General features: G+C 41.2%; 2 protein-coding genes across 3 annotated transcripts in view; one reads left to right on the top strand and one right to left on the bottom strand.

Moving 5' to 3' along the window:
* The first annotated feature begins 1,061 nt into the window (after positions 1-1,061).
* Positions 1,062-7,057, top strand: TSSC4 (tumor suppressing subtransferable candidate 4). 2 transcript variants are annotated; one of them, XM_054275907.1, is made up of 4 exons: positions 1,062-1,117; positions 1,504-1,633; positions 2,429-2,501; positions 3,558-7,057. In XM_054275907.1, the coding sequence occupies exon 4, from the start codon at positions 3,646-3,648 to the stop codon at positions 4,678-4,680; it is 1,035 nt and encodes a 344-aa protein (XP_054131882.1). In that variant the 5' UTR covers positions 1,062-1,117; positions 1,504-1,633; positions 2,429-2,501; positions 3,558-3,645; the 3' UTR covers positions 4,681-7,057. The 2 variants fall into 2 exon arrangements, with proteins under 2 accessions (XP_054131882.1, XP_054131883.1); XM_054275908.1 differs by lacking the exon at positions 2,429-2,501.
* TRPM5 (transient receptor potential cation channel subfamily M member 5) overlaps positions 7,049-26,798 on the bottom strand; it is a 36,353-nt gene continuing 16,603 nt past the window's right edge. The window contains exons 11-24 of the mRNA XM_054275906.1: positions 26,198-26,321; positions 24,631-24,776; positions 23,775-23,887; positions 22,319-22,414; positions 19,759-20,017; positions 18,459-18,577; positions 17,978-18,110; positions 15,432-15,606; positions 13,283-13,451; positions 12,413-12,591; positions 11,847-11,979; positions 9,687-9,759; positions 8,767-8,857; positions 7,049-7,739 (exon numbers count right to left, since the gene is read on the bottom strand). Coding sequence (XP_054131881.1) covers positions 7,639-7,739; positions 8,767-8,857; positions 9,687-9,759; positions 11,847-11,979; positions 12,413-12,591; positions 13,283-13,451; positions 15,432-15,606; positions 17,978-18,110; positions 18,459-18,577; positions 19,759-20,017; positions 22,319-22,414; positions 23,775-23,887; positions 24,631-24,776; positions 26,198-26,321 — 1,911 coding nt within the window. The 3' untranslated portion in view covers positions 7,049-7,638. The remainder of the gene's footprint in view (positions 7,740-8,766; positions 8,858-9,686; positions 9,760-11,846; positions 11,980-12,412; positions 12,592-13,282; positions 13,452-15,431; positions 15,607-17,977; positions 18,111-18,458; positions 18,578-19,758; positions 20,018-22,318; positions 22,415-23,774; positions 23,888-24,630; positions 24,777-26,197; positions 26,322-26,798) is intronic.

The raw sequence follows: 26,798 nt of genomic DNA, 5'->3' as shown, positions 1-26,798 counted from the left end.
CAGCAGGCAAAAGTATGTATTTAAAAACTGAGGATGCATATGAAGTGGCTGCAGTTTGTATTATGGGTGAGTCACGGTGAGGCCCAGCTTGAAGGGAGCCAGTGAAGCCTCTGCAGCCACAGCACTGTCTGGCACAACCCACCTGGCACAGCAAACCTTTCCCTAAACATAGGGAAAACAAGCTGAATATTGCAGCCTCTTGGGAAATGTATTTGTGCTGAAAATTTGAACTTTTTGCTGAAATAAGGGGAAAAACAAAAATCGAGCCTCTTTGGCCAGCACCAATAAAACATTTTGAGACAGAGCTCCACTTCTTGACACACGCGCAAAAAAATGTTCTTCTGGGACAGCAAATGGAAACTTTTTTATTTGGATGGATAGTGGTTTTATGGCTCAAGCGACTTGGGGTTTTCTGGTTTGAGAATAAACACGTAAGAGAAAAAAACCCAAACCAAACAAAACAAAGAGAAAACTTCGGATGTGTTCGTGGTGGCCAAGCCCTGCTTTTCCGATGAGAACAAAAGCTGTGACATGGGGGTTTTTCCCAGACTGCGACGGAAGGCGGCGGAAGGCGGCGGCGGTGCCGTGGCTGCCCCTCACGGCGCCGGGCAGCGCCGGGGCGGCACCGCGGCTCTCGGGGGTGCCCGGGGGAGCCCCGCACCGGGCCCCGCACCCGGCCGGGCACGGGGCTCCGCACCAAGCCCCGCACCGAGCCCCACACCCGGCCGGGCACCGAACCCAGCACCGAGCCCCGGGCACGGCCCGCACAGGCTACGAAATGTCGGCGCTGCGGTGCGCCCTGGGAGCTGTAGTCCCACCGCCCAGCACCGCTTCGCCCTGCTCCCCGGCTCGCAAAATGTCCTCCGCCGATGCAAGGCGGCCGCCTACAACTCCCAGGAGCCCCGAGAGAGCGGGGAGGCGCCGGCCCCTTCCTCGCCGCTCTCCCCGCCGGGAGTTGTGGTCCTGCCGCCGTTGTGGCCCCTCCGCGGAGCCTGGCAGGGACTCGGTGTCCCGGCGCACCGCGGGCCGCGGGCGGAGGGGCAGAGGTGGGAAAGGCGGACAAGGCGGGCAAGGCGTGTGGCTGTTGTGGAAGGTGTTGGGGCTGTGCGGTGTCGGGGTACAGGGGCTCCCCCTTCCATTTTCCCCCTTCCCCTCCCTTCCCCGGCGATTCGCGCTGTGTGCCCGGGCGGGTGGCGGTGCCCGGGGTGCAGGGCCAGCGAGGGCCGCGTGTGGAGCGGGCGATTCGCATCCAGCAGCATCCCGGGCCGCGAAGGGCGCTGGGGCCGGGGCAGCACGGCTGGTGCTGCACCGTGACCTTGCCCTCCGCGGGGCGAGTGCCCAGCGGCCGATGTTCTTTTCCCTGATCCTCTTCCCTCTTCCTGGGTGCGGGGCCCTGTGGATCCCTGTCCCGAGGGACTGTGTGGGCGTTGCGGTGCTCTGTGCGCCGTGAGAGCGGGCCCGTGGCCGTGGTTTGCGGTGACTGAGGTGTCCGTCCCCTCACAGGAGGCAGCAGGAAAACGCACCGAGTCTCTCTGAGCAGCACCAGGATGGAGGAGCCCACTGGGAATCTTCCCTTCCGCAGAGACAACATCCTTGCCGAGTCGTGCTGTGGTCACGTCACCATAACAAACCTGTGAGTGAGGCTGGGGTGTGTGAGGGCCAGCACGTTTGGCCGCAAACTTTAAGGCTAAAACATTTCCTTAGGAGCAGAATTTCTCCTTTCTGTGTAGGTGCCCTCAGACAAGAGATGGCCCTGATGGCCCTATTGCCATCTGAAAACGGGCCTTTATTCAAGGCCTTTTCTGAGTAGTAGTCATTACTTTTAATGTATTGCAAACCTGAACAGAAGGCTGTATCATTTTAAGATTATTTCCTGCCAGGGGTTACATGCAGAGCAATGTTTTCAAAAGTAGCTGTCTGACCCTTTCTGTCAAAGACAGCCAGACTTGACATGGAACATAGCACTCCTCAGAAGATTCTCTGTGTTTTGAACTTCATAACAATCTGGCCCTAACTTTGACCTTTCTTTGAAAACACAAGCCTGTGTTACCCATGGTCTTAATACTTAGCAGCACTTAATGTTTACAATGCATAACTATTATTATTGTATCTTCTCAGCTGCATTTAATACTGTTTATTTAATCCTTTGCACATGCAAATTACAGCTTGAATTTTTTTTAAAACCCCTTCTGTTCTACAGGGTAAAGTTGGCAGTGTGAATGTGGAGGCTGGGTAAATATAGTGGTGACTGTGTTATTAGGCTGTGCGCTGTTCTTCTGCCAAAAATTCAATAATATCTACAGATTTTTATACCACCATGAGTTTGTCAGAATTAGAACCCAGTTCTGCAGCTTTGGATGATTCAGGGGGACAGAATTATTTTTAAAACTACATTTCCAGTATCATGATGGAAATGTTTGTTTTCTAGGGTGGAAGTGCTGAGATCTTTGGTGGCTTTAACTGACCCTCAGGAGGGGAAGCTGACTCAGTCTCAAGAGAAAGTGAGTGACTAACAGACTTTCCATGTCTGTTTACTGCATCGTTTCAGAAGAGCCTATAATTAGGTAGTCAAGCTTATTCTAATAATATGTTAGAGCTGTTTCCATAAGTCACGTGAGCTGAACCAAAATGTGTGTGAGCACCAGCTCTGTTTCCAGTTGCCCAGCAAGTGGTAGCTTCATCATCAACCACCTGAATTCAGCGAGGTTCCCTTCAAGCAGGTGGCACCGGCAGGTATTCCAGTGCTCCTGGAAGTCAGGCTTCAAATCACGCTGTCATTCACTGACTGAAGGGCCAGCTCTTGCCGGCCTGTGGTTGCAGTCTCTCCTCATTTCCATGTGTGAGCATGGCATGAGTGATTAGTTTTCTTAATCCAGTGGGATTGATTTCTTGAGCTGTCTGGTTTTCCAGTTCCTGGAATCTAGCAATGACTTGAGAGCATGAAGCCAAAGGAGGGAGTGGAGCTTGTACTTTATGCCACATTAAAGCAGACTTGAAACAGTGGCCCTGATATTTTTGTGAGTTTTCTGTCACTGATATGGATCGGTGATAGTGGCCTTTGTGATAGGCAGAACGTGATGGCTATTGGGACAGCAGGTACAGAGCTAGTGCAGTAAGGGCTGTACTGGCCAAATCAAAGTGTGAGAAATTGGATGTGTTTTGTGGATGTTTACAGTGTGAATAAACACAGGGTGTAATATGCAGAGCTCATTGCTGTCTCCTGGAAGATGTAATAAGACAGCTTTGGGGGATTCAGATTAACTCAAGAGCTTTATCTTCATCTTTTAGTAATTGGACCTGATGTTACCTGTAAAGAAATTTGGTAGCATTACTTTCAATTACTTCATATTCTTGTATTCAGTCCTGTGTAAATCTTTAATTTTAATGTGCATTCATTCCTTAAATAATGCTTTCATTTGAAGCAAAATTGCTTGGGAATCCCTAAAGCACAGCTAACTGTTATATTGCAGTTATAATTACTTTGCATGACACAGAGTGATGGTTTCATTCTTGGTTCTCATTTCACAGTTAAGTTTTTATGTTCCTTTGTATTGTAGGCACTAAACTTGCTGGGCATTTGGAAAAGTGTATTTAGAGTTGTTCCTGGGCCTACATCAAAGACCTCGGTGGAGTGACAGCTCAAAGATGGGAGACCAGGAGGCAGGTGAACCTTTTCTGGGGATAGTGGCTGATGGTGGCAGAGACTTTGAAGGAGCTCTGCCCTCAGACACGGTGTCACTCAGCGATTCTGACTCTGATGACTTGGGGCTGGCGGATGAAGCAGAAGTTGATACAATATCTCCCGAGGAGCCATCTGTAGATGAAGGGGATTCCAGATCAGGAGAGACACCTGACTCTTCAAACAGCAGATCTCCTGTGCAGCCATTCCATCTGAAGGGCATGAGTTCTACGTTCTCTCTCCGTAGCCAGAGCATTTTTGATTGCCTGGAAGAGGCAGCCAAGCTGTCTGTGCCCTCGATGCCTGAAGATAATGTTGTTGATGGGAGGTTCAAGCGCCCATTGCCTCCAACCACAGTTTCAGGTAACGTGGTCCCAGAAAACATGGGAAGGCAAGCCAGAGCAGTGCAGGCTCCCAGAACCTCTCCTGCAGTGCCTGACTACGTGGCACACCCGGAGCGCTGGACCAAATACAGCCTGGAGGGAGTTTCAGAGTGCAGTGACAAGACTAACAGGGCAGTGGCCATGGAATTTCTAGGTGGTTTGAAGAAAAGAGGGGAGCAACAGGGCTCGGCTACTCAAGACAGCTACACCCAGTCCTTCAACCAGGACCCTTCCAGCTGTGGAGCTGGGAGGATTGTCTTCACCAAACCAACCAAAAGAGGTGTTGATGGACTGGAAAAGAAAACATCAACAGGGGAGGATGATAAAAAACAGGTAAAGACAGATCTGAAAGGAAAATCTCTTAAGAAGGCTGATGACCTGAGGGAAGAGGATAAGGTTGAGCTGGGGCACTTAGACAGTGACAGTGGAAAGGCAGCAGAGGAGGAGGAGTGCATGATGGAAGGGGACCAGAAAACAGAACATAAACCTGATGCAAGGCTTAGTGGTGCAGGTGAAGAGCCATCGCTGGGAACAGTTGGATTCCACTGCAGTAAGAAGAAGAGCAGGAAAAATTTCCGACCTAAAGCAGATGATGAAGGGGAGGAAGAAGAGTCCTAGAGGATGAAGCACATTGGAGACATCCCAGGACTTGTCTTGGTCATTTTTTTCCTTCTCTCTTTTTTTTTTTCCCCCCTTTCTGGTCTGAAAACCACATGATAGCTTTTTGTCCAACAGTTTGCATCATAGCCACCAAGAATGTTTTATATTGTTAGAAATCAAGCTACCTAAAATAAACTCCAGCCTTTTTGTTTATGAGAATTCCATGGGCACAGGATAGTTGCATCCTGGCAGGATAGAATAAAGTGTGATAATTCAGAGCTGAAGTATCCAAAGAAACAGAAGTGTTAGCTAAACGGTTGCAGGGCTTCCTAGTAACTCCCAGTTTTGGAATTGTTCCCAAATCCTGTGGAATCATGGAGAAAAGGTGATGAGCTCATTATGTAGAGATTTTTAAACTTTATGAAAATAAAACCTAGTCTTCCACTGCATGTGATTTCTTCTGGCCCTGTCCCAGGGAGGAAAACCTTTTAACTTTTTTGTTTAAAAAATCTTTCTGTCATTGCCATTGAGGGTGAAAGCACAACAGTGCCCAGTTACATGATGTGAGGATCTGCACCTTTGTATGTCCTTTCCAAGAGGTGCTGCTTCCATACTGATTCTATATGTGGATTGGGGCGTTTGTGGGAATCAGCTATTTATACCAGAACTGGGAACTTTTTTTTTTCTATGTGATACAATAAACTTCTGGTTGTAACTTGATTTCTTGTCTGAACCACACTGAGTAATGCAGCTGTAGGAGTTTTACCAAACATTTTATTTGATTCCTAAACTGCCTTGAAAACTTTTTAAAGTGTTACTCTAACTTTGCCATCTTGTTAACTTCTCCCTCAAGTCTTAGAGATTCTAAACCTCACATTTTTAACATTTTCAATCATTTTACAATGTACAATCCCCTCATAGGATGAGTCATCTCATACAATGAATCACATTGTAGGGAATGTCAAATAGAGTGGGTTTTTTTCCACAGTGCTAGTAAATTTAATAACTAAGGTTGAAAGATTAAATTCTTTGAAAGGTTACATGATTTGAGACTCAAATTAGTTCAGGTCACTTTGGACTGACATTTTTTGGGTCATTATTCTAAATGAACCAATCCCAAGAGTAGTATTTACAATTGTGTAGTGAAAGATTAATTTTGAAGAGTTTGTGATATTTCTCGGTAGATTGTGCTTGCTCAAACTCTGAAGGGTGTTTGAGGGGGTGACTTCATCTTAGCAGTAATTAACTGGGAGGCCCAAATCACTTGGGCTTTGTGTTTGAACTGATGCATCATTTGGTATTAGAAGCAGAAAACAGTGTAAAAGGAGCAGTTGTGCTCCATTTTTCTAAACTCACCTTTTAGTTTTCAGAGCAGAATGTATGTTCTCATGAGTATGCAGTTGGATGCACATTGCTTAGTGGGTCATTGGTAAATACCTTGGTTGTTCCAATGCATGTGAGTGGACACACACAGCAGGTCCCAATGGATAGATTTTGGGTTCCAGTGGATAATTAGTGTGCTGATCACATTAAAATAGTCGCCATTTCAAAATGGAAACTGCTGCCAAGAGCAGGGAATGCTTGTTGTGAGATATCTGTTATTTCTTAACAAAAAGTGCAGCTCAGTAGTACCAGCTTACTGGGTTTATGAGTTCTGCTTGCCCAGGGTGAGGAACAGGTAGGACTATCAAAATTCCATCGCTGCTAATGGAGTCACAGGTCTGGGGCACAGCTGAATAAACTGGACAAATGCCTGTTTCATTAAGACATCATAACAAGATTAATATCTGGTAATAAAAGGCTCATTTTTGTCAGAGCTGAGATTTATTTTTTTTTTCCACCTCTAGTAACAGAAAGCTTTTGTACAATCTACAATTACATTGCATAGAGACAATATTATACATGTGAGGAAATGCAGTTAAAGTTTGTATCAGAGTCAGACACAGCCCAATACTTCCCCCTTCTGATGCTGTTTATATTATTCCAAGGAAATTTCCCCTTAGAGAATGGTATTGATATTTTTGTGGTATATCTTGCAAAATTCGAATAAAGCCAGTGAATTTTTATATGCTAAAAATATACAAGCCAGTTTAAATAGTGGACAAAGCCACAAACAGCCCAAATTCTTAGACTGCACGATAATTCTTGGTACACATTCTTGTTTTAAAGTCTCTTAGGTAATTTCTTTTTCCCCTGACCCTTGAGAAAGAAAAGTAGAATGAAATCAGATGCTTAGATGTAGAGGAGGTATTCCATGTGGTGTGATACATGGAGGCAAAGGCTCCTTTTCAGCAGGGAACTGGCAGCAGCTGTGATGGGGCATGGGCCCAACAAAAACCAGGTGATTCCACTCTCTGAGGTTGAGTGAGGAGCCCTTTAGAAGGAATACCAGCAAAGGAATGCCTCACAGGAGCCAGTGTGGGAAGAGAAACCAGTGAGTGCAATTGTTTGAAAGTTGTAGGAACTCCGGGAACTGTATGTTTTGTAATGTTTCAGTATTCAGGCCCTTTCCTTGGAAACTTTTTCTTGATTTCCTTTTTTTAAGCAGCTCAGGAGTACAAGCTTGATGTCTTGGCCAAGGAAGGAGCTTGTTTTTCAGTGCGTGACTGCCCTTCCAAAGGGAGACTCCCTTGAACAGAGAAGTGTGGAATTTGGCAGCAGTGATGGGGAATTGAGGGTCTGGTATCTGGAGAACAAATGGTATTTAGAAAATAAGGTGGTAGAGTCACCCTGGAGGAGAAAGTTTTAATGCTATTTGTGGAATGGTTTTGGAGAAAGGATCGAGTGCTATGGGAGCAGCAGGAAACAAAGCCCAGGAAATTGAAGGAGAAAGACCAAGAAATCCTTAGGAATGTCAGGCACTGATAGTGCTTAGCGTAGGGAGCTTGTTGCCCTTAGGCCTTCAAGAGATTAGGATTTTACTTCTACAGTAGTTCACTAGGACAAAAGGTTTAATGTGAAGAAATAGAATAAAATTTAGTTATCAATGTATTCGATGTCAGTCTCAAACTGATCTGCACGCTCTTCTCTTTCCCTTCTTTGTGGTAAAGGCACTTCTGTGTTGGCACTCTTCACACCTAATAGGATTGGAAAAGTCATGTACTCGTTTAAAGCCTTAGGTCAAGGGGCACATAGCAGTAATTCCTTAAGAAACTTTAAAGTGTTGAAAAAAATACACTATATTATTTTGCATTTGCTTAGTAAATGATAAACACAGGGTTATTTTTCAGCTGTTTAAATTTCTGGGTTTTTATGCAGTTACAGTATCAAAATGTCTGGGAAGCCTGCTATGGGATGGAGTTGTTTTATTGGAATACTGATAATGAAGCAACTCACATGAGTGTTATAAAACTTCTGACAGAATTAAATAAAGCTTGAGGTTAGCTCAAATCTGAGTGACTAGAGGTCCTGTCATGTTGTGACTTTGAGTTTTCCAGCTACTTTTTTCCATGTGGTATATATATGCTCAGTTTATGGGTTTTGGGGGCTGTTTTGTGTGGTAGCATTAGGTTGATATTGAAATAGGTCATTAAGAAGGGTATCCAAAATCTTTTTTGTGTTGGATATCCTGCAGTGGCTGAGAACTAGCTTGTTCCTGTCTCTAATGATTAAAACTCCTATGCCGTGGAGCCCTGGGACACAAGACACCATTCTTAACTGACAGAAATGGGTGCAGCTCTAAAGGCAAATGAATTCTGTTAATTAAAAAAATAATAGGAGACTTGCTCAGTTTTTATTTTTAATTATTATTACTATGCATTTTAAATACTTTTGTAATACTTCTGTAGGATTATCTCATGGACTCAAGAAACCCCCAAGGCAATCCTCTGTTGCAAATAGATACTTGTTCATGTGTTTGAACTGGGTGAGATTATTCTAACTCACCCTGAGTGACAGTCCTTGCCCAAGGCTTGTAAATGTATTTTACAAAAGGTAATTTTTTCATTCTGAACTAAGAATATTCTGTTCCCTGATTATATTCCCATAACCTCTAGGAAGCTCCTTATAGGGTAATTTTCCAATCTTATTTTTCCACCTTGCATTTTTAAACTACATTGTTCAGCTGTATTAATTACCTTTTTCATGATTGTTTTCAGTACTTACATGTGTAGTTTGGAGCTGGTTGAGTGCACAAGAGGTTGGTTTTGGTTAAAACTTCTGCCATGGAGGAGATAACAGCTGTACAGTAGCAAATCTACAAAACAGGTAGTGATTAAATACCTGCCCTCTTTTGTGAGGATATTGCAAGACCTCAGACTGGCACAAACTTAATAAAGCATTCCTTGTGTGTTTCTGTTGGACCTGTATAGCCTGACTTTTTTCAGGAAGCTATAAAAGGGATAAGAAGGGAGCAGGAAACTGTATCAGGAGTATTAAGATAAGGAATTTTCAGCGAGGCCAGAATTATACAGGAGAGTGGCAGAGATAAAGAAAACAATAAGAGTTGTGCTACATAGCAGGTGGTTTAACATTTTCAGGCTGTGTAAGAAATGTTGTTTGTTTATATTGCGAGAGTTTGTCATCAAAAGCTCGAGACAGAATTTCCTGCTATTATTTGGATTTCATAATTGCATGTTGGACGCTTCCCTTTTGAGTGTTGGTACTTGGTATCTTAAGAAAATTAGATGTACTAGAAGATTAGGTCAGATCAGACAGAATATGTGTCTTTTCCAAGCTGACATTTAAAAAAAAAATAAAAAGAAAATATTAGGAGAAGGACAAGAGGCGGGGGGGGGGGGAGGGGAGGAGATGAAGCATTTAAATCCAGAAGCATCCTTAACAGAGGAAATAAACACTCTCAAGTAAACTACCAAAGAGAGCAAGAAATGTTGAATTCCCTTTTCTCCTTTCTACAGGAGTTTAGACATTTTTCTTTACATACATTTATCACCAGAAAGCAATAAGGAAAGTGAAACCATAATATAGATCTCCTTTTCTAAGTAGGCTCTGCCAAACCACCATTAAATGAGAGAAAGATGGTGAAATTCTAAAGCTGATATAAATGCCTAGAAAATAGTACTTACCTGGGCTTCCAGAACTTTAAATCGTTTTTCTTGTTCTTTCAATCCACTAAAATACTTGGACAAATTATCCACCCTGTGGAAACAAAGCAAACACCTTGAGCAAAAAGGAGAGGCTTCAGAAGAAATCAATAAAACACAAACCATGTCTAACTTTATTATACCCAAGTCACAGACACATTTTATGAAAAATCCTTTCCTTAGGATTTTTTCTGCTGAGAAGCTGAGTGGCTTCAGGAACAAAATGTAAACAATGATTATCTGCTGCTGTGGAATGGACAGGTAGATGTTTGCTTGGTCTCATGTGGTTGTTTCTAATTAATGGCTAATCACAGTCCAGCTGTTTCGGACTGTGTGTTCAGTCACAAGCTTTTGTTATCATTCTGTTCTTTTCCATTTGCTTGCAAGCCTTCTGATTAAATCCTTTCTTCTATTCTTTTAGTATAGTTTTAATATAATATATATATAATAAAATAATAAATCAGGCCTTCTGAAACATGGAGTCAGATCCTCATCTCTTCCCTCTTCCTGGGACCCCTGTGAATACCACCACATGTCCATGGCTCTTCACTGCAGCTCTGTGCTGCTTAGACATCTTACAGCCCCCTAAAAGGTTTTTCCTTTTAAGGCATTCACAGAAGTATTTTTTTGGGCAGAACAGCATCTCTGGAACACTCTCATGCACCTGTTGCCCAGGGACTCACAACTGACACAGTCTACAGGGATTGCTTAAGGAGCTTCCACATGGTGCCTCCAAATCGCTGAATTATCCCCATGCTTTCTGCATCCTTCACCTGTTCTCCCATCAGTTCCTTATTCCTAGCATCTGATTCTTCATAGGGTTGGCAAATCCCTCTCTGGTTTCTCCCAGATACTCTTTCAAAGTTTCCCTCTCACAGACAATGTTCCAATCCCATCTATGTGGGACCTGCTGCTGGGTGGGTCTAATGCATTTTGACATTGGTTCAGTGCAGCCAAAGTTCAAAGAATCAATTCCTGAGGGTTTCCTAAGATTTCAAAACCACATGGCTACCACCTAAGAGCAAAAATAAAAACCACTGGGGGTAGTGGTGTTTATCTGAATCTCTTCCAGTCTTTCTCTGGCTCTGCTATACCTGAAATATTGTGAAGCCAGATGAATTCTCACTTTTCCCCTCCAGCAACTTCACCTACAGTGTACCATATTTATTATATAAAGGATATAGTACCCTTTGTTTGGAAGAATTGCACATACATTTATTGCATTATCTCAAAAATTAAGCTCTCACTCCTGGGGTTTGTCAGTGATCTGCTTGTGAGAATCAAGTTTAAACCTATATAGTAATTCTAAATTATTATGAATTAAGGGTCTGTGTGAATTAGAGGGAGAGGAGTATTTTCCAAGAATGGAAGTATGCTGTTCTGGTCTCCAGCTATTCTGTGAGTTGAAGGTTTATTTAGAAAAAAAACAGACAGCACAGGAACATTTCCATGGAACTTTCTTATTATGGTAACTTTCACACCCATTGTGCCTCTGTTTGAAGTCTGTTTTATTGTAAGAGAAAACAGCTGGAATATGTATTAAAAGCTTCTTAAAGGAGTGTTTTTCTGTCTTAGATGTTTCTGTTCTCCCTGCACATGACTACTTTGTATCTCACTTAAAGGTTTAAATCTCTGAATAATAATCTAGGACTTATACTTTATCAGACTAAACCAATTCAAGTGATATTCCTAGTGGGGAAGTATAGAGAGGTACACAAATGGAGACTCAGTCCCATGCCATAGAAGCATAAGTATTTGTTCTTCTGCATCTGTGGTTAATTCAAGGTATCTTAAACTTCCATTCAGAAGTCTGTGTTATATTCCTACAGAGGATGAAATTACGTGTGCTGCAGTCAAGCAAACAAATGGTTTTTCCACCATTTTCTTCATGAATAAGATTTGCTTTGAGCTTGGCCACAGATTTGGCTGGAACTTGCAGGTCTATAATTGTACATACTTCAGGAGTGACAAACACTCTAACATTGTAGTGATGCTGGCCTCTCACATTTTTTCATGGCTCTGTGTTTCCTAACTGCATTCCAGCTGGACCCTTTATGTAAGCTTTACAAGAACATCGATGCTGAACTCACTGAAAGCTCTTCAGCTTGCAAGTTACTCTTCTTGTGAGTCAGAATAACTTACTTATTAGATGTGGCCTTCAGCCTTTCTTCATTGCTTTCTTTCTTTTCTTGCTCAAGGTTTACGAGATAATGTTCTTTTTGTACCAGCTCCCATGTTATGATTTTTTGATCTAGGCCCACTGGAAGATCTCTTTCTGTAGGAAAAATAAAATAAGAATTATATTTTATCCCTTTTTCTCTGATACTAGTAGTGAAAAGTTGCTATGCTAAAGGAAGGTGTCTTTTTAGGGTTAATAACTGGTAAAACTCAGAAGCAAATGAAACAACTATTCCTTAAACTTATAAATTGTTAAATATTCAGAAATCAAATCCCTATAACCCATTTTATATTGCTACCTTTGTTGTAATAACTATGATGCATCAAGAAATGCACTGTGGGAAACTGTTCATAGTTTAAATTATAAACCTTAATTTTTTGTTTGTATTCTCCTGGCACTCTTTGTTAAAACTAAATTGTGACTTTCAGCTTAAGGAAATCCATCTAGCACTGTGTTTTGTGTATGTACCATTTCCTTGGAGAGGCTGTCAGGCTCTACAGTTGCTTGATCACATTTGTTAACAACTCACCCAGGTGTTTTTTCTTGTGTTCCATTTTGTTGAAGAGCCTTCTGAGAACCAGAGTAATGTGATTGATAATGATAAATGGTGGTGCTAAGGCAGGCCGGCCATGGTATTCAACAATCAGGTTGTAGCGCTGCACTTTCCAGAAAATGTCTGTGTTGCCCTGGACAACTTGAAAAGTGTAACTGTAATTTGAGGGGGGGAGGAATAAAACATGTAACTCTTTTCACCACAAGAAGCTAAAGATGAATATAACAAAATTTAGTCCTGTATTTACTTTAAAAAAAGAATAGCAAGGTCAGCAAGTAGCATTAATTTAATCTAAAGTTTGTGCAAATTCTTAGCTATTACAAGAATTGCAGTTGCAGTCTTCAAATGTTAAAAGATACATTTGTTTTGTTTGGCATTTTTGATTTTTTTTTTTAGGAAAGATAATTCTACTTTTCTCAGGAAAGATCAGCAAACATGCCACATCAGTTCTTCAACCAAATGAATCATTATTAACTGTGTTGACAACAAGCATTTCCCTGATGTGCAAATCATCCACTGTAAAGCCTGCCAAGTTTAAGGCTGCTGTGCACCTGCAGATTTGTGGCTCCATACAGCCAGGGACTCAGACCCTTCTGTGCATGTGTAATTGAATTTTTAGCAGTGAGAGGCTTCTTTTCTCCTTGCCTCCCATGTGACCAGAGTAAGGATGATGAAAACTTACGAGCTGTCTGATCACAGGATTCTGCCTATCAACCCCCGAGTAATATTCATTAGGAAAATTACAAGTGTATTTTAAAAGGAATAGCCAGCAGTGAGGTAGAAAATGTGGGCATCCACTTAAGGCTTTGCAGCCTCTGTCCTGATAGGGAGTGAAATCCCTCTTGCCTGAACATAGCAATGAGGAGGTTCATGAGGAGGACGTTTGTGACCAGCAGGAAGATGACCAGCAGGAGTATGACGAGCCAGTTGGCGTAGCTGTTGGGGCAGGATGGAGTGTTCTCCTGCAGGATCTGCAGGGGGTTAAACGTGCAGTTCCTGGGATAGGTTCGTGATGCTGCAAAGGAAGATAGAGGAAAAAAAAATAGTTATGGCAAATCTTAATGTGTTTCTTTCTTTGGTTTTGTGGAAGTGTAATCATGTTGTTTACATCAAAACACATTGGATTGTTGTGCAAGGTATTTGCAGCCCTAGGACACTGCAGATCTCAACAGCTTGGCTGTTCATTTAGGGGCAAGATGTCTGTCACAGCTGGCTTTGTAGTAGTGTTTATCATAAAAGGGATTGTATTGAAAGGGCTGTATCCTTTTTAGACTGGTTTTGAGTTCTCAGAATCAAACCTCCTCTGAGTTTGTGTTCCCCCACATCCTTGTGTCCTCATGCCTGGCACATAGGTTGGAAGAGAAAACTCAGTGAAAGCTGGCAAGGGGATTGGTTCCTCATTCTAAATTTCAAGTGCTTTGTGTATCTGAGGTTGAGATCAGGATGAAGGTCTGGTTTTACTGCATCAGACTAGAGGCCTAGTGCTGTATTCTGTCTCCAGCTGTGAATTAAACCCACAAGTTTAGAGTAGCATAATGATATTTACTTTTTTACCTCTATTTTTTCGCTGTAATCCTTTTCCCTGGTGCTATAGATAGCCCCCTGGTTACATTCATTCGAGCATGTGGTTATATCAAAGCTCACCTAGCTGGGATTTCTTTTACCAAGGGCACTAGCTTATACTTATCTACACTGAATTTCATTTGATGACTCAGCACTCATGAGGATCCTCTGCCTCTCTTAGGTGTCAGTCTTTGTCTTTGTTACCCAGTGATGTAGTTTTGTCAGCAAATTTTGTCCTCCTCATTTCCCCTCTCCCTTTCCATATATTTCATAAAGATGTTAAACAGAATAAGCCCCAGAGGGCCCTAGGACTAATTAATCCCTTATGGAATTTGCCCATGTAATTGGTTCTTTTTTCCTCTGTTACTCCTAACTAGTTATTTACTCAGGTAGACACACCCACTGGAGTTCCAGTGGGAAGAAACACACATTTCTAGGGAGTGCTATGCCTGACTTTTTGGCAAATGAGTTGAATTATATTCCAGAAATATTTGTTTCTTTCCAATTACTTTAATGGAAACAAGAGTGACTGATTGTGCTGTACATGCTTACACCATAGGTATTTAAAATGGACTTGAATCCCTTTCCTCTCTTGTGTCATTCAGGTGTTTTGGCTTTTCAAAGACATGCTTTTTCTTACTAAGCACAGTGAGCATGAGAGAATGCTTGCTAGTTTGCTTCTGTCTATGGCTTTTTTGGGTTCTAGTTTATGTTGCTCCAAGTTTGACTCCCACTTCATTATTGCTGTGAGATTTAGCACTGGCTGAATGCTGTGGTGTTACTGCAGGCTTCCCTGGGAGATGGGTGACCTGTTCTGTATTTTACCTGCTTACCTATCAGAAATGTTGCCTTTGAACTTCTATGTCTAATTATTTCAGTGTCTTGTGATTATTTTAATGTTGTTTTGTTTGCCATGCTGCACATAAGCAATTACTAGCTTTATTTGATTTGGGCAGCTGTATCTCCAGAGTAAATAAATGCTCTGGAGTAATTTTATTTTAAAACATGTGTTTGCTTATGGGCAGAGCAGTACTGCTTTAACACTGTTGCATTAAACTACTGCCAAAATGTGTGGAGGTGCTGTTATTTATTATTTGAGTTTACAGAGGGTTATCTGGGTCTAGGTTAAACTGAAAGGAAATGGATTGAAATGAAAGCATGTATGCCAGCCTTTAAAACTGCAAGTCCTTGTGTATTTCTGAGAGCTTATCTAAACAGGGCCAGCCTTTATGCTCTAATGTAACTCCACAATGCCCATTATCTCTTTGCAAATGCACTATTTGTGTGACAGTAATGTGTAAGCTTTGGCCTGTAGGACAGAGATTTTAAAACAGCAAAATTAAAAAAGGGCAATACTCTGAAGGAACTCCGTGCTCTCATCAGAAGTGTACATTCAAAAATGGCCAAGTTAGGGGGAAAGAAGTTTCCTCACTGTCTATTTCATCCAGTGGAATCTGGCCAAATATCTGAAGGTAGGGACGATAAAGAACCCTTCTGAACATCCATTCCAGTCGGCTGTCATCGGGATGGAGCAGAGCTTGAGTTGTCACACCGTAGGCAATGAGCCACACGCTCAAGAAAAACAGAAAGAAGAAAACATCCTTCATCTACAAAACAGAGGGGGAGGGGAGAAACGGAGGGGCAGTGACTGTGATAGCATAGTCAAGGAACAGCAATCTTTCTGTATGAATATGGCTCAAAAAATTCTGTTTCTTTATAAGCTTGTTTAGGTTAAAGGAGGTGGAATAGGATACAGTTCCATGCACAGAATTCCTTGTCTGACCTTGCTGTTACCATATTGTCCTTGGCCTGTAGTAAGCGTTCTTTGATAGCTCATTTAGATAAAGACACATTTTAAACTAAAAATATTGCTTTCCAATAATCAAACATTTAAAAATGAAACACATTTTTATCTTTTAAGCAACTGTCACATTTTAAGTGCCTATTTTCTGTGAGCCATCTCAGTACCATGGACTGCTTTCCTGTGAATTACAAGAGTTCTGCTGCAGCAGAGAATCCTGGTAGCAGTCAGTGCTCATTGATGAGTACTGAGCCACTGATACAGTAGGCAGTGAAGGCTGCAAGGATCAGGTTCCTTCTGTCTTCAGTTTTCAAGCTAAGTGATGCATCTGAAAGATTCTTTTTGGGGCTTCCTGCTTTTAAACATTTTGTTTCTCTACAGAAGCAGAAGTAATTGAATCCTAAAACACTTACTTAAAAAAAAATCTAATATGAATATCAAGTGCAGTAATTTTTCCCTGGTGGAAGAGGAACACTTCATCCTCTCCCCATCTGATCTGACAGAGTTCATTAGAGACTGTAGATTCCTTTCAATTAGATTATTGGATTGTACAGTTACCCAAAAGCATAGGCATTTCAGAGCTCCAGGATGTTATTTGGAGTTCTGATAAGAAACATCATCTCCAAGCCAGACAAGACAGAGTTGATGTCTGACTTCCATTAATCTTTTTTGTTTTCTGGATGATCAAAAATTTAGGAATGCTGCAGGGCTGTAATGGTATCATGGTGATGGGAGAGTGGTGACAAGTCTGGAACTCTTTTTTCCAATCTGCAGTCTCTCTGGAAATGAGTATTTTTCTGGAATTTTAGCAATTACCAGACCTGTTTCAGCAAATCTGTAGCAAGGGTATGAAGGGGAAAGACAGTAAGAGATCATCTGGGATTGCTTCTCTCTAAAATAAGGGAGGTGTTTTTACTAGAACACCCTTGAAGCCTTCAGGCAGGTTTCATTTACTGAGGTAACCTTCACTGTTTCTTCCTTTGATGTAAGATTCAACACTGAAATACCAAAGCTGAGCATTGTGTTGGCTTGGGTGGGGCAAAGATGAAAGGTCCCTGGTAGGGCTTTTTCTAGGCTGCTGTTTGTGTTCTCGTTTGCATCTTCCCAACCCTGGTGTTATCTTGCAGGACTTCAGGTGCCTGCAGAGTGGGCACAGGTAGGACTGTTCAAGGCCCTGGTTTAGCTGGCAGGCAGCAAAGGAAGGGTCAGGAGCTGTAGCTCTGACTTCTCTCACAATACAGGTCTGCTAATGCCATAAGCTAGATAACGAACAAGAACAAATATTTATTTGCCATCTACCCTTTTGCTAGTCCAACCAAATGTCATCTTAGAGTTCCAGGTATTGCATTTGTAGACAAATCCAAATAGCTTGGTAGTTATGTTTATTCAATGTATAGGCTTGTTTAGACTGTAGAGCTTTTACTGAGTTCTGCTGTGAGTCACAAATCAAAAATTTGTAGATTCTGTAATGGTACTTACAATTAGATGAACTCTATTAATCAGTTAGCATGAGCTAATTGACCTGGAGGATTAACATGCCTAAATAAAAAGCTTTTTCAACATACTAATGCATACCCAAGCACAGTAACTGTAATCCTTGTTTTTTGCAGGAGAGCAGTAATAAATAAAAATATTTCATCAACATCTTCCAACATCTGCTCACAAAGTACTAATATTTTTTCATAACAGGAAGCTAAAAAGTACAAGTAAGAATAACTCCTGTAGGGAACTTGTAACTATCCTTTTTCATTGATATTCCCCCCCACTTGCTGAAAAAAACATCATTTGTTTCCCCAAGTCATTTATTGGAAGCCCTGCCCTTCTGTACATGGTCTGTCGTCTGCCTGAGGTCTTTGCCCTGGATGCACACAGCTTAGCAAGTAGGAGGAATAGCAGTAAGGCAAAGACTGCTCTTTGTTAGCCAGATCGGAGGATAAATTATTAGGTAAGATACAAGGATTAGTAAATTGGGACCAGCTTACTGCACTACAGAGGTGTGTGAAAGGATCTACTTCAAACATTCCATCTATAATAGAATACAGGAATATGCAAAATGGCAGACCTTAAAAATGTAAAATAAAGACAGATTATAAAGTTATTTCCTTTCTAAAGACAAGATATGTGCCTCCATATCTTAGAAGGCACAAGTATTTATCTGAGACAAACTGCACACTTACCATCCTTTCCACAATTATGATCTTTGGTCCAAGTTGTTTGTGAATTGCAAAAATATGGATAAGTCTAAGTGTAAACACCATAAAATCAATGGCGAGTATTGTACGGCCAGCTTGAAAAGTTGAGTTCAGCATCCTGCAGAAGACATGGAATGAAATATCAACTCTCAGCAAGTACTGCTCATATCTGTGCAGTGAAGAGAAATAACCAAAAGATGCAGGAACACTCTTTTCTCTTTCTTGGCTTCAATAAGACTTATTAACAAATAATGGAAAATAAGATACTTTCAGTAAAAGGGATTTCAGAAAACAAACAAAAAAGAGCTTTTCAGTACGTGTTTGAATATATCAATTTTAGAGGCTCCTACTGCAGAAGCACTTCTCAAAGCCTGTAAAAATGAATGTTAGAGCCTGTCCTCTCATGCACATGAGACTCGGCTGTCAGCTGATATACACAGCCCTTGCTACTGATGCAAATACATACCTGCAGATTACCCCAATTATAAAGAGGAATATGGTCACCATATCACATTTATTCCAGTTATCCTCCACATAGAGTTTGAACTTTTTCATTAAATTTGTGTCTTCATCTGTATAGAAACTCTGAAAAAGAGAAATAACCATTGGTATTGATAGCTTTCTACTTTCACTATTTCCTTCTGAGTCTTAACAGAATACCTGTTGCCTTTTTCTCTTTCATTGCAAAGAGCAAAAACAAATTATGAGTGTAATAAGGGGGAAAAAAAGCAGTTAAACAATACAGCTTCCAGTTAGAGTTCAGTTTCCAGGCACTGCTATGAACAGCATGAACAGATTTGGCATTTCTGTGCTGGAATTGTCAGTGAAGGCAATTTGATTATCTAGGCAAGGAGTTGGCTTTCTTAATTGGGTTTTAGCCTGGCAGTCTTCATGTTTTACAGGTTTATAATGAAATGTTCTTTGATCCAGATATTTCCATGTTCTTCTCTGTTAATGGTCTTGCTGCATAATTTCAAGTAAATTGTGACAAACTTTCCTGTCTCTTTTGCTTAAATAATGAACACCTACTGGTTCTTGCAGAGTAAATGATTGTAACTGCTTTTTTTTTATCTAAAGAGAAGAGCTTTGTGCAACTCACAGTTGCAACACACTTGCACCAGTATTATTGCTTCAGTTTTTAAACTGAGGACTTTCCAAAGCCAATAGTAGGAGACTAATGGAGGAGGGCTTTTGGGGGTTGGTGGTTTTGTTTGGTTGGGTGTTTTTTAAGAAAAGCAAGCCCAAAAGAGATCTGCTAATATTTTGAGTTGAAAATTATTTTAGGAAAAGCCACAAATAATCTGAATTTATTTACTTTTGATTTTTTTAAACAGTCCCCAGCAGGGAAGAATCTCCTAAAAGGATGTAGAGCTGTCTGCTGTGTTTCCAGGTGTAGACTATAACTTCCAACTTATATTATTTGTGGTGGGAAGACCTAGTTCTGTGGAGTGAAATCAGAGGGGGACTTTACCAAGCAGAGAATATCTGAATGCTGGCAGCCCACTTGACTTGGCTAAGGCTGCAGTAGGATGGAAAGGATGGCTAAGGATGGAAAAACAGCGGTAGAGATGTAGGTTTATATGGTGGAGGAAGAGCTTGCTCTGGGGGAGAGAGGGGAGATGTTTAGAATATGGTAAGTTCTGTGTTGTTCTGTGCACCTGACACTTGAAATGTCCAAGCCTGTACAGCTGTACAGATTGTAAATCTATTGCAAATATTGTTGCAGCTTTTGCTGTGTTGGCACTGAGGTGATGCAGGTTACTCACCTGTCGGATCTCTTCCAAGACAAGGGTAAACACCCAGAAGTAGAGCACAATTTCTTTAACAGATGGACCCTGAGGTGGAGGTGGTTTAAAGTCCAGTAAAAGGACATAAGTAAATAGAAAGAGAAAAGCAAAGTACATGATAACATTCCCCATAAACACAGTTACAGGGGCACTCCAGAATTTTCTCCACCGGGTAAATACGAATGTTGCCCATGCTGTGTTTGCAGAAGGGTTCTGTTTTTCCAATGTGTCATTTCCTCTGCAAACCAAAAAGAATACATGCTTGGTGACAATCTCCTAAAATTAGTTCATGGGAATAGGCTCAATATTATTCTATATAAAGCTTCTTGTAAGATAGTAACAGGCAGATGCTGGGGCTGGCCAAGGGGGAAGGCTGTAGAAGTCAGAGCAATCATATTACCATAGCAGAAATACTTCAAATCAAAAAGAAGTTTTTGAAAAACAAAGTCACATCAGAATTATGTGAGCATTTTTATTGTTACAGTTTAGTTGTATTAATTTTATTTTGTAAGCTTCATTGTGTTCTGCATGGACAGAAAATGCACAAGGAGAGGAGGAAGGCTAATTGGCCTTTATAAATCTAAATAATAGAAAAGAAAAATGCCAATGAATTTTTGTGAGTCAGCTCTTAATTATTTTGGCTTTAAAATTTCTTGCAGTGTTTGTCTGTGGAAGTTCTTGTTGTTGCTGTGACTTTGAACTTCTGACCCAGTCTCTAAGTGCTCGATCGTGTTAAGCCTGTGTTTCTTGACTATCCCTGCTGGAATCTGATAGACCCACTGAAGAATACCTCGCTGCTCTGCATAACTGGCATCTTGCCCTATGTGATTAAATTAGAGTAAGTTGCAAAATAGAAATATAGAAGCCTTTTAGCAAAAAGAGTTGACCTCATAAAACATGTACTAAGGTAGTCTTTGAGTGGTGTGGAATGATGCAAGTATTTTGGTAACTAAAGGGAAATTTGACCTGTACACTTACAGCTGTTTTGCTGTGTTTTGGAACATGAGGTGGTATCTATTGGCAATGGAAAATATCCTGTGCAGAAAATGCAAGTTTGATAGCAATTTGATCTTTGTGTGAGGATTTGTTTCCACATAAAATGCTCTCCTGTGTAAGCTAGGAATGTTATTGGACCTTTAATTTTGTGATTCTTACTCTGAGAAGTTTGATCTCCAACAAAGGATGTGCACACTAGGGTATGTTTTCAATTTCACCTCACAGAAAATAAACAATGACTCGTCTCTGGTTTTTAATTTCCTCTGACAATCTTGCTAATTATTAAATACATTTGTTATAAGGGAGAAGTTCTCTTTATGGCCAATCTTTTCTATTTGCCTGATTCTGTACGACCTCTCAATTTACGACATCATGAGATACATTCCCATGGTAACAGGCTAATATCATAAACAGATAATTGCAGCTTTACTGCAAGATGCCGAAATAGATCTGGGATGGAGAGAGCCTCTTTGTTAAAATAAATTGCTAGCATAATAGCAATTGGAACATGGAATATAATGACCATACCATGCTACACTCAGGATATGGAAGTGCTTTATGATATTGCTTACAAATAGCTCCCAAGAGGCAGATGCTTTTACACCTATTTTATAGGTTAGGGAGGGAGAGAGAAGAACTAATGATTTTCTCCAATATACTAGCAGTTAAATGCCAGAGGTAAAAATAGAACCTAATAACTCTGACTTGGTCCAGGACTTTGTACTGCTGATGATGCTTCCTCCCTACCACTGGTCACACGTTTCTGGAGTTCTCTTTAAGTCATGGAAAAGCTAAGTGGCTATATAGCCATTAAGAGGACTTTATGCCAATCAAAAGTCTACTTATCCTGACTTAAGTCCTTGTGGTCTCCAGGTTTTGGTGATAAGTGTGTAGTAGAAGTATAGGGAGGTTTATGTTCTAAATCAAAGATCTGACTGACCACAAGCAACTGACAAAACCTTTGTGCTCAGTTACCCATTTGTGTGATGCTCCCTCTAACTCATAAGGTTCCTTGGGGCTCATCTGTTAAATATAAATTAAGAGTGTGAGAAGCTGACTCAATGTGAAATTCCCTGGTACTGATGGGTGCAAGTGCATCTTTGTAAGAATGTATGCAGTGATGCAAGGTTTTGCTGAGAACCTTCTTTCTCCTCAGCTCAATAATCTGATAACTTCCTAAAATCCATTGGGTATTAATCATAATGAGCTGATGGGAATGTCAGGAAATACTATGTGATTCCCAAGTAAATTCCTTGTTCTTTGTTCTCAATTTCTGGTAGAAACTGACCTGCTCAGAAAAACTAAACTGGTATCTCCCTAAAGCAGTGCTATATCCCTGTTTGTTTTCCTATGCTCCTTTTAGAGAGCAACAACAGCAGTAATCAAAGGGCACTTCCTGAGGAGTAATGACTTTCTTGGCCCTTCAGCTGCTCCTTAGAGCATTAACTGATGATCTAAGGATGATGGTCACTAATACACAAGAAGTGTCCTGTTCTTTGACTGTTGTCATAAAAGCTACATTAGCTGACGGTTTTAAACTTACCTATCTTCTTCCTTGGAGAAGAACAGAGTCCTCTCTGAATCCAAACTGTCCAGCTCTCTGAATGGCTCTGGCTCATTCTTTGATTGTTTTTCCTCACTGTAAGGGAATAGACTTATTAGTTAAAAGATGGTGCTTAGCCATTTTTCACTACTGAATTGACACTGATACAGAACTGCTAGCATGTACTTATCTTGGATCTGCTCTGCTGGGGAGCTATTAAATAGGGCATAAACTTTATCTTTACAAATTCTGTTTATTTTTAAGGAGGAGGCTGAAGTCACCCACAAGATTCAGAGACGTGATAATCGGTGTGCTTCACAAAAATGGAGCACGATGCTCAGTTTCCTCAAACTAGTTAGAATTTGAGCAGAAGTAAACCCCAGTCAGTCTTAGAAGAGAATTGCTCAATGCTCCATTCCTAGTTACTCTTAGTAGCAATTAAGAAGAGAGATGCCAGAAGCAGTGGGGGACATATGACAGTTCTTGCATTTCCAGGAAAAGGATGCAAAAATATGGAAATTTGGAAAGAATTGCTTTGATTATGTATAATAATTCAAACCTTTCCATGAAAACTTTGACAAAATATCACATTAAATGAATTTGAATTTCGGAGCCAGAAGATCATCTTTAGTGACACTAGCAGAAGGCAAATCTTAAATCAGCATTGCCAAACAAGTTTTCTTCTTGCTTTTTATGTAGTTTAAGAGTCAAGAAACATGTATTTCATAATAACATGTCATTTCATATTGCTAATTCTTCTGATTTGTATATGATTCTCTGAATGCTTGAGGTTTTCCTAAAGTTTCAGATCCATAATTTTTATGACCACCTGAGCAGAATGGCTGCTCTTTTTTTCTTTTCTGTTTTTAAATTTGATTTAGTTGGTTGATTTTTGTAGTGTGGGGGTTTTTGTTTTGTTTTCTTGATGTTTATAGTGCATGGACTCTTTTTCAAGAAAACCAAAGATATTAAGGCACTGAATTTGAAAATCTTAATTGATTTTGATTGATAATTTAATGTCAGTCCCATGGTTTTAAGCTTGACTTATGGTTATCAAGGCTTGTGGCTGATAGCACTGCTTTCTGATGGCTGTTTTCCTTGGATAAGATACTGAGGTTTGAGCCAGGCATCTCCAAATCTAAAAGCAAATGGTTCTACAGCTGCAGATATTCTACACATTGCTGTGTAGAATCTGGAGCTGACAGAATTCCAACAGGCTTTCCTGTGGACTGTGCAAAATAGAATGATCTCTGTGAAACCATGGCATTGATCTTTTAAGTATGTAACAGGACACACAAATCACTCAGCCCCATAGAAAAATTATTTGGTTAGGTGATATTAGGTGATGCTACTGTTTTAATCACTTCAGGGAGAAATTTTGAGTCTGAATATTTTTATGGCTTATTTTTCATCACTTAATTATTTATCTCTTGTACCCACATAGTTATGTTTATACCTGAATGATATGAAATTGGTGTAGATTAGGAAGGGACACCAGAATGCACAGATTAACTTGAGGATCTGTGTGCTTGTAGACATGTCTCCCCACCATATTTTTGTCAGGAAGGCCTGAAAGTCAAGAAGAGAAGAGATGGCTTTAATACCACAAAAAGATACTTGCAGATGAAGCACACCTATGTTCAGTGATTCCTAAAACAGTGAATGCTCTGGAAACCTCACAGCTTCAGAGCAAACAGGTTCTCTGTGTGTCCTTCTGCAGATGTGGAGTATGCAAAGAGTTATTTGGAGACCAGTGGAAAGAGCAGCGAGCCAAATGGAATTAAGCAACATCTGTAGTACTAAGGAAGCCCAAGTCAGGCACTGGGAGATAAAAGCAGCATCACTCTTAATTTTGCTTTGTGTATGCAGAGAGAAGGCAGGTTGTGAGAGCAAAGCTGAATAGTAATTTAATTTAACTTTTATCAGTGAGCTCTCTCTTGAATCTGAACAAAGAGTTACCTCACATCTTGGAGCAGCTTCATTATGCCCCAGGCAGACTTATAGTGCTTTTCTGATGCTTCTCTGTGAGCAAGAAAGGAATAAAAAGCAAAAAAGCACACGATGGATTAAGGGCTAAACCTTCTCCTCAGCACACTGGTCTGTGTGCCAGCTGGATGAGAGGTGGGGAAAGGGGAATTGTGCTGTTTTGGCAAGGACATGGTATAATGTCCTTTTTGTCTGTTGCTAGGGGGAGAGAAGAGTCCCTTCTCTGAAAAATGGTTCTCAGGGGAATACTTTCATTGGGGTTGTTCAGTTCCTGTATTGCCCTCTCCTGTGCCCAACTTAAGGGCCTGGGGGCATGTAAAACTTACCTGGACACCATCATGTGCAAAGAAAGACTTTGCATCTGCTTCTGTGGCCAGCTGAAGGCACGTGGTTTTGCTCCAGTACTGATTTTTCCTCACCAACAGAGCAAATGCTCTCTCCTCACTGTTGTGGTAGCACTCACTAAACAGTTCTGCCATATGAAGGAAACACAGACAAAAAATACATCTCTTGGGTGATCCTCTTAAACTTTGAAGGATGAGCTGTCATGCTGTCCTCACTTTCCTGAACAGACTAAAGAAGATAAGCAGCCCAGCTTTGTCTTGTAGACATTTTGAGACAGAGCTACTTGACATAAAATAATATTAGACTTGGTGGAGTGTTATGGCATAATTGTTTCCAGAGAAACTGGTCCTGGAGCTTAGAAACCAGGATAAATTTAATGAGTCAAAAAAAAAAAAATAAAATCAAGATGTTCTCATTAGACAAGTTGTGACTTCTCATGTCTGTTCCATTCTACTGATTCACTTGATTATCTCAGTACCTTTCCCAAGCCAGCCTACACCTTGCTACACTGTGAGGCTGGGCAAGAAGGTCAAGTGCATTTAAAATTGTTGATGTGGTTGATGTGGTATTTATCATTCTTAAAGAAAGTTTGCTTTGCATAATCCAGGCCAGAAATTAAAACTGAGGATCTGATCTAAGACTTAATCAAAGCTGAGAAGCAGAAGTTCTGTGTATTGGATTAGGCCTCATAATTCCATGACTAAATTACTCGAGCCCCGTGATTATATGAGAAGTTCATTTTTAATTTTTGTAAATAATGTGAAAAGAAGGGAAAATGTGATCTCTGTGTAAACAATGCAGCAACGCCCGCATGAGCCTTCAGCTGCTGGATGAACTGCCTCAAAGGAAGAGGAGCCCCTGTGTTTGTTTCCATGTGGGGCACATTTTAAAGCCCTCTCCTCACAGCAGTGAAGGTGAGGATTGGACTGAAGTCAGGTCAGCAGAGGAGCTTGTGTGCAGACATCTGTTCCTGCAGCGAGCAGAGGGGCGAGGGCTCAGCGTTCCAGCATTGCGGATGCCGGGTCTGACTGCTGTAGGGAGGGGCATCTCCTCTGCTGCAAAACCAGCCTGAGCCTCACTGCAGCTTGCAGTGCACTTGGCCCTCTTCTGGGTGAGGTAATCTCAAATTATTTTTAGCTGCAATGACAAAACTTAAAACTTGTTGCTCTAGTGGCCCTTACAGAGCAAGATTGATATTGCAGGAAGAGCAGGCTGCTGTGAGCCTGCAAGTGTTTTGGCTATTCTATCTTTCACATCACTGTAACACACCTTGTACTAAGATCAGACAATTAAAATACCAACAAGCAGCAGGAGAGTATCTGTGCATCCCAGGGGGCCTGTCTTGGAAGAGAGATTTTTCCAAAATGAGTGGGTTTTAAATCTTTCCTCTGTATCTGAATGTTTGGGACTGCCTGTGCTGCAAGGCTGTTAAATTATTCATGACAGCAGACCTTTTACGTCTGAAACTGTATTTTTTTCACTTGCTTGCCTTCCAATGGCAGTTCCTTCATAAATTTTCAATGCCATTCAAAAAGTGCCATTACTTACCCACCGCGAGCTGCTCATACTTGGCCTCTTTCATTATGCAGGCTGCTTTGGTCTCCGTCTCCAGGCGGGACATCTCTTTCAGGATCTTGCAGGCTGCCAGAGCTGAAGCTACACCCTCCTGGCCCTGTGGAATTGAAAGGGGCGCTGCTGCCGCCCTCCACTGGAGGGCATTTCTGAACAGGGAAATGCACCACTATGATGCACGTTCGATGTGTTGCACTGTGCAACACATCAAACAGCAAAAAGTTCATGCCTTTCGAGAAAAATCTTCCCTCCAAAACAGACTTGAAAGCCAAAAATGATGATCGTATTGATAGTTTTGATGATATTTGAGAATTAAAACCACATGTTGTGGATGCCTCATCCCTGCAGTGTTTGAGGCCAGGCTGGATGGGGCAAACCTGTCTAGTGGGATGTGTCCCTTCCCATTGCTGGGGTTTGGAGCTGAATGATCTTTAAGGCCACTTCCAACCCAAACTATTCCATGATTCTTTACTAGTAGTTCTTGTGCTTTGTAAGGCTGGAGACTTCTGGGTCCAGGCTCTTAGAGGGACCTGATTTGGGATAGCGATCGAGCTCAGAAAGGAGAACAATATGCCTT

Source organism: Melozone crissalis, unplaced genomic scaffold, assembly GCF_028551555.1.
Source record: "Melozone crissalis strain CALT ecotype California unplaced genomic scaffold, PUWL_Pcris_2 ptg000018l_1, whole genome shotgun sequence".
Taxonomy (NCBI): Eukaryota; Metazoa; Chordata; class Aves; order Passeriformes; family Passerellidae; genus Melozone; species Melozone crissalis.
The sequence above is the reverse complement of the archived record's forward strand: the minus strand, read 5'-3'. Positions and strand labels throughout refer to the sequence as shown.

Bases quoted from the DNA above. Each gene is read 5' to 3' on its own strand.
- TSSC4 (XM_054275908.1), top strand. From the start codon at position 3,646: ATGGGAGACCAGGAGGCAGGTGAACCTTTTCTGGGGATAGTGGCTGAT.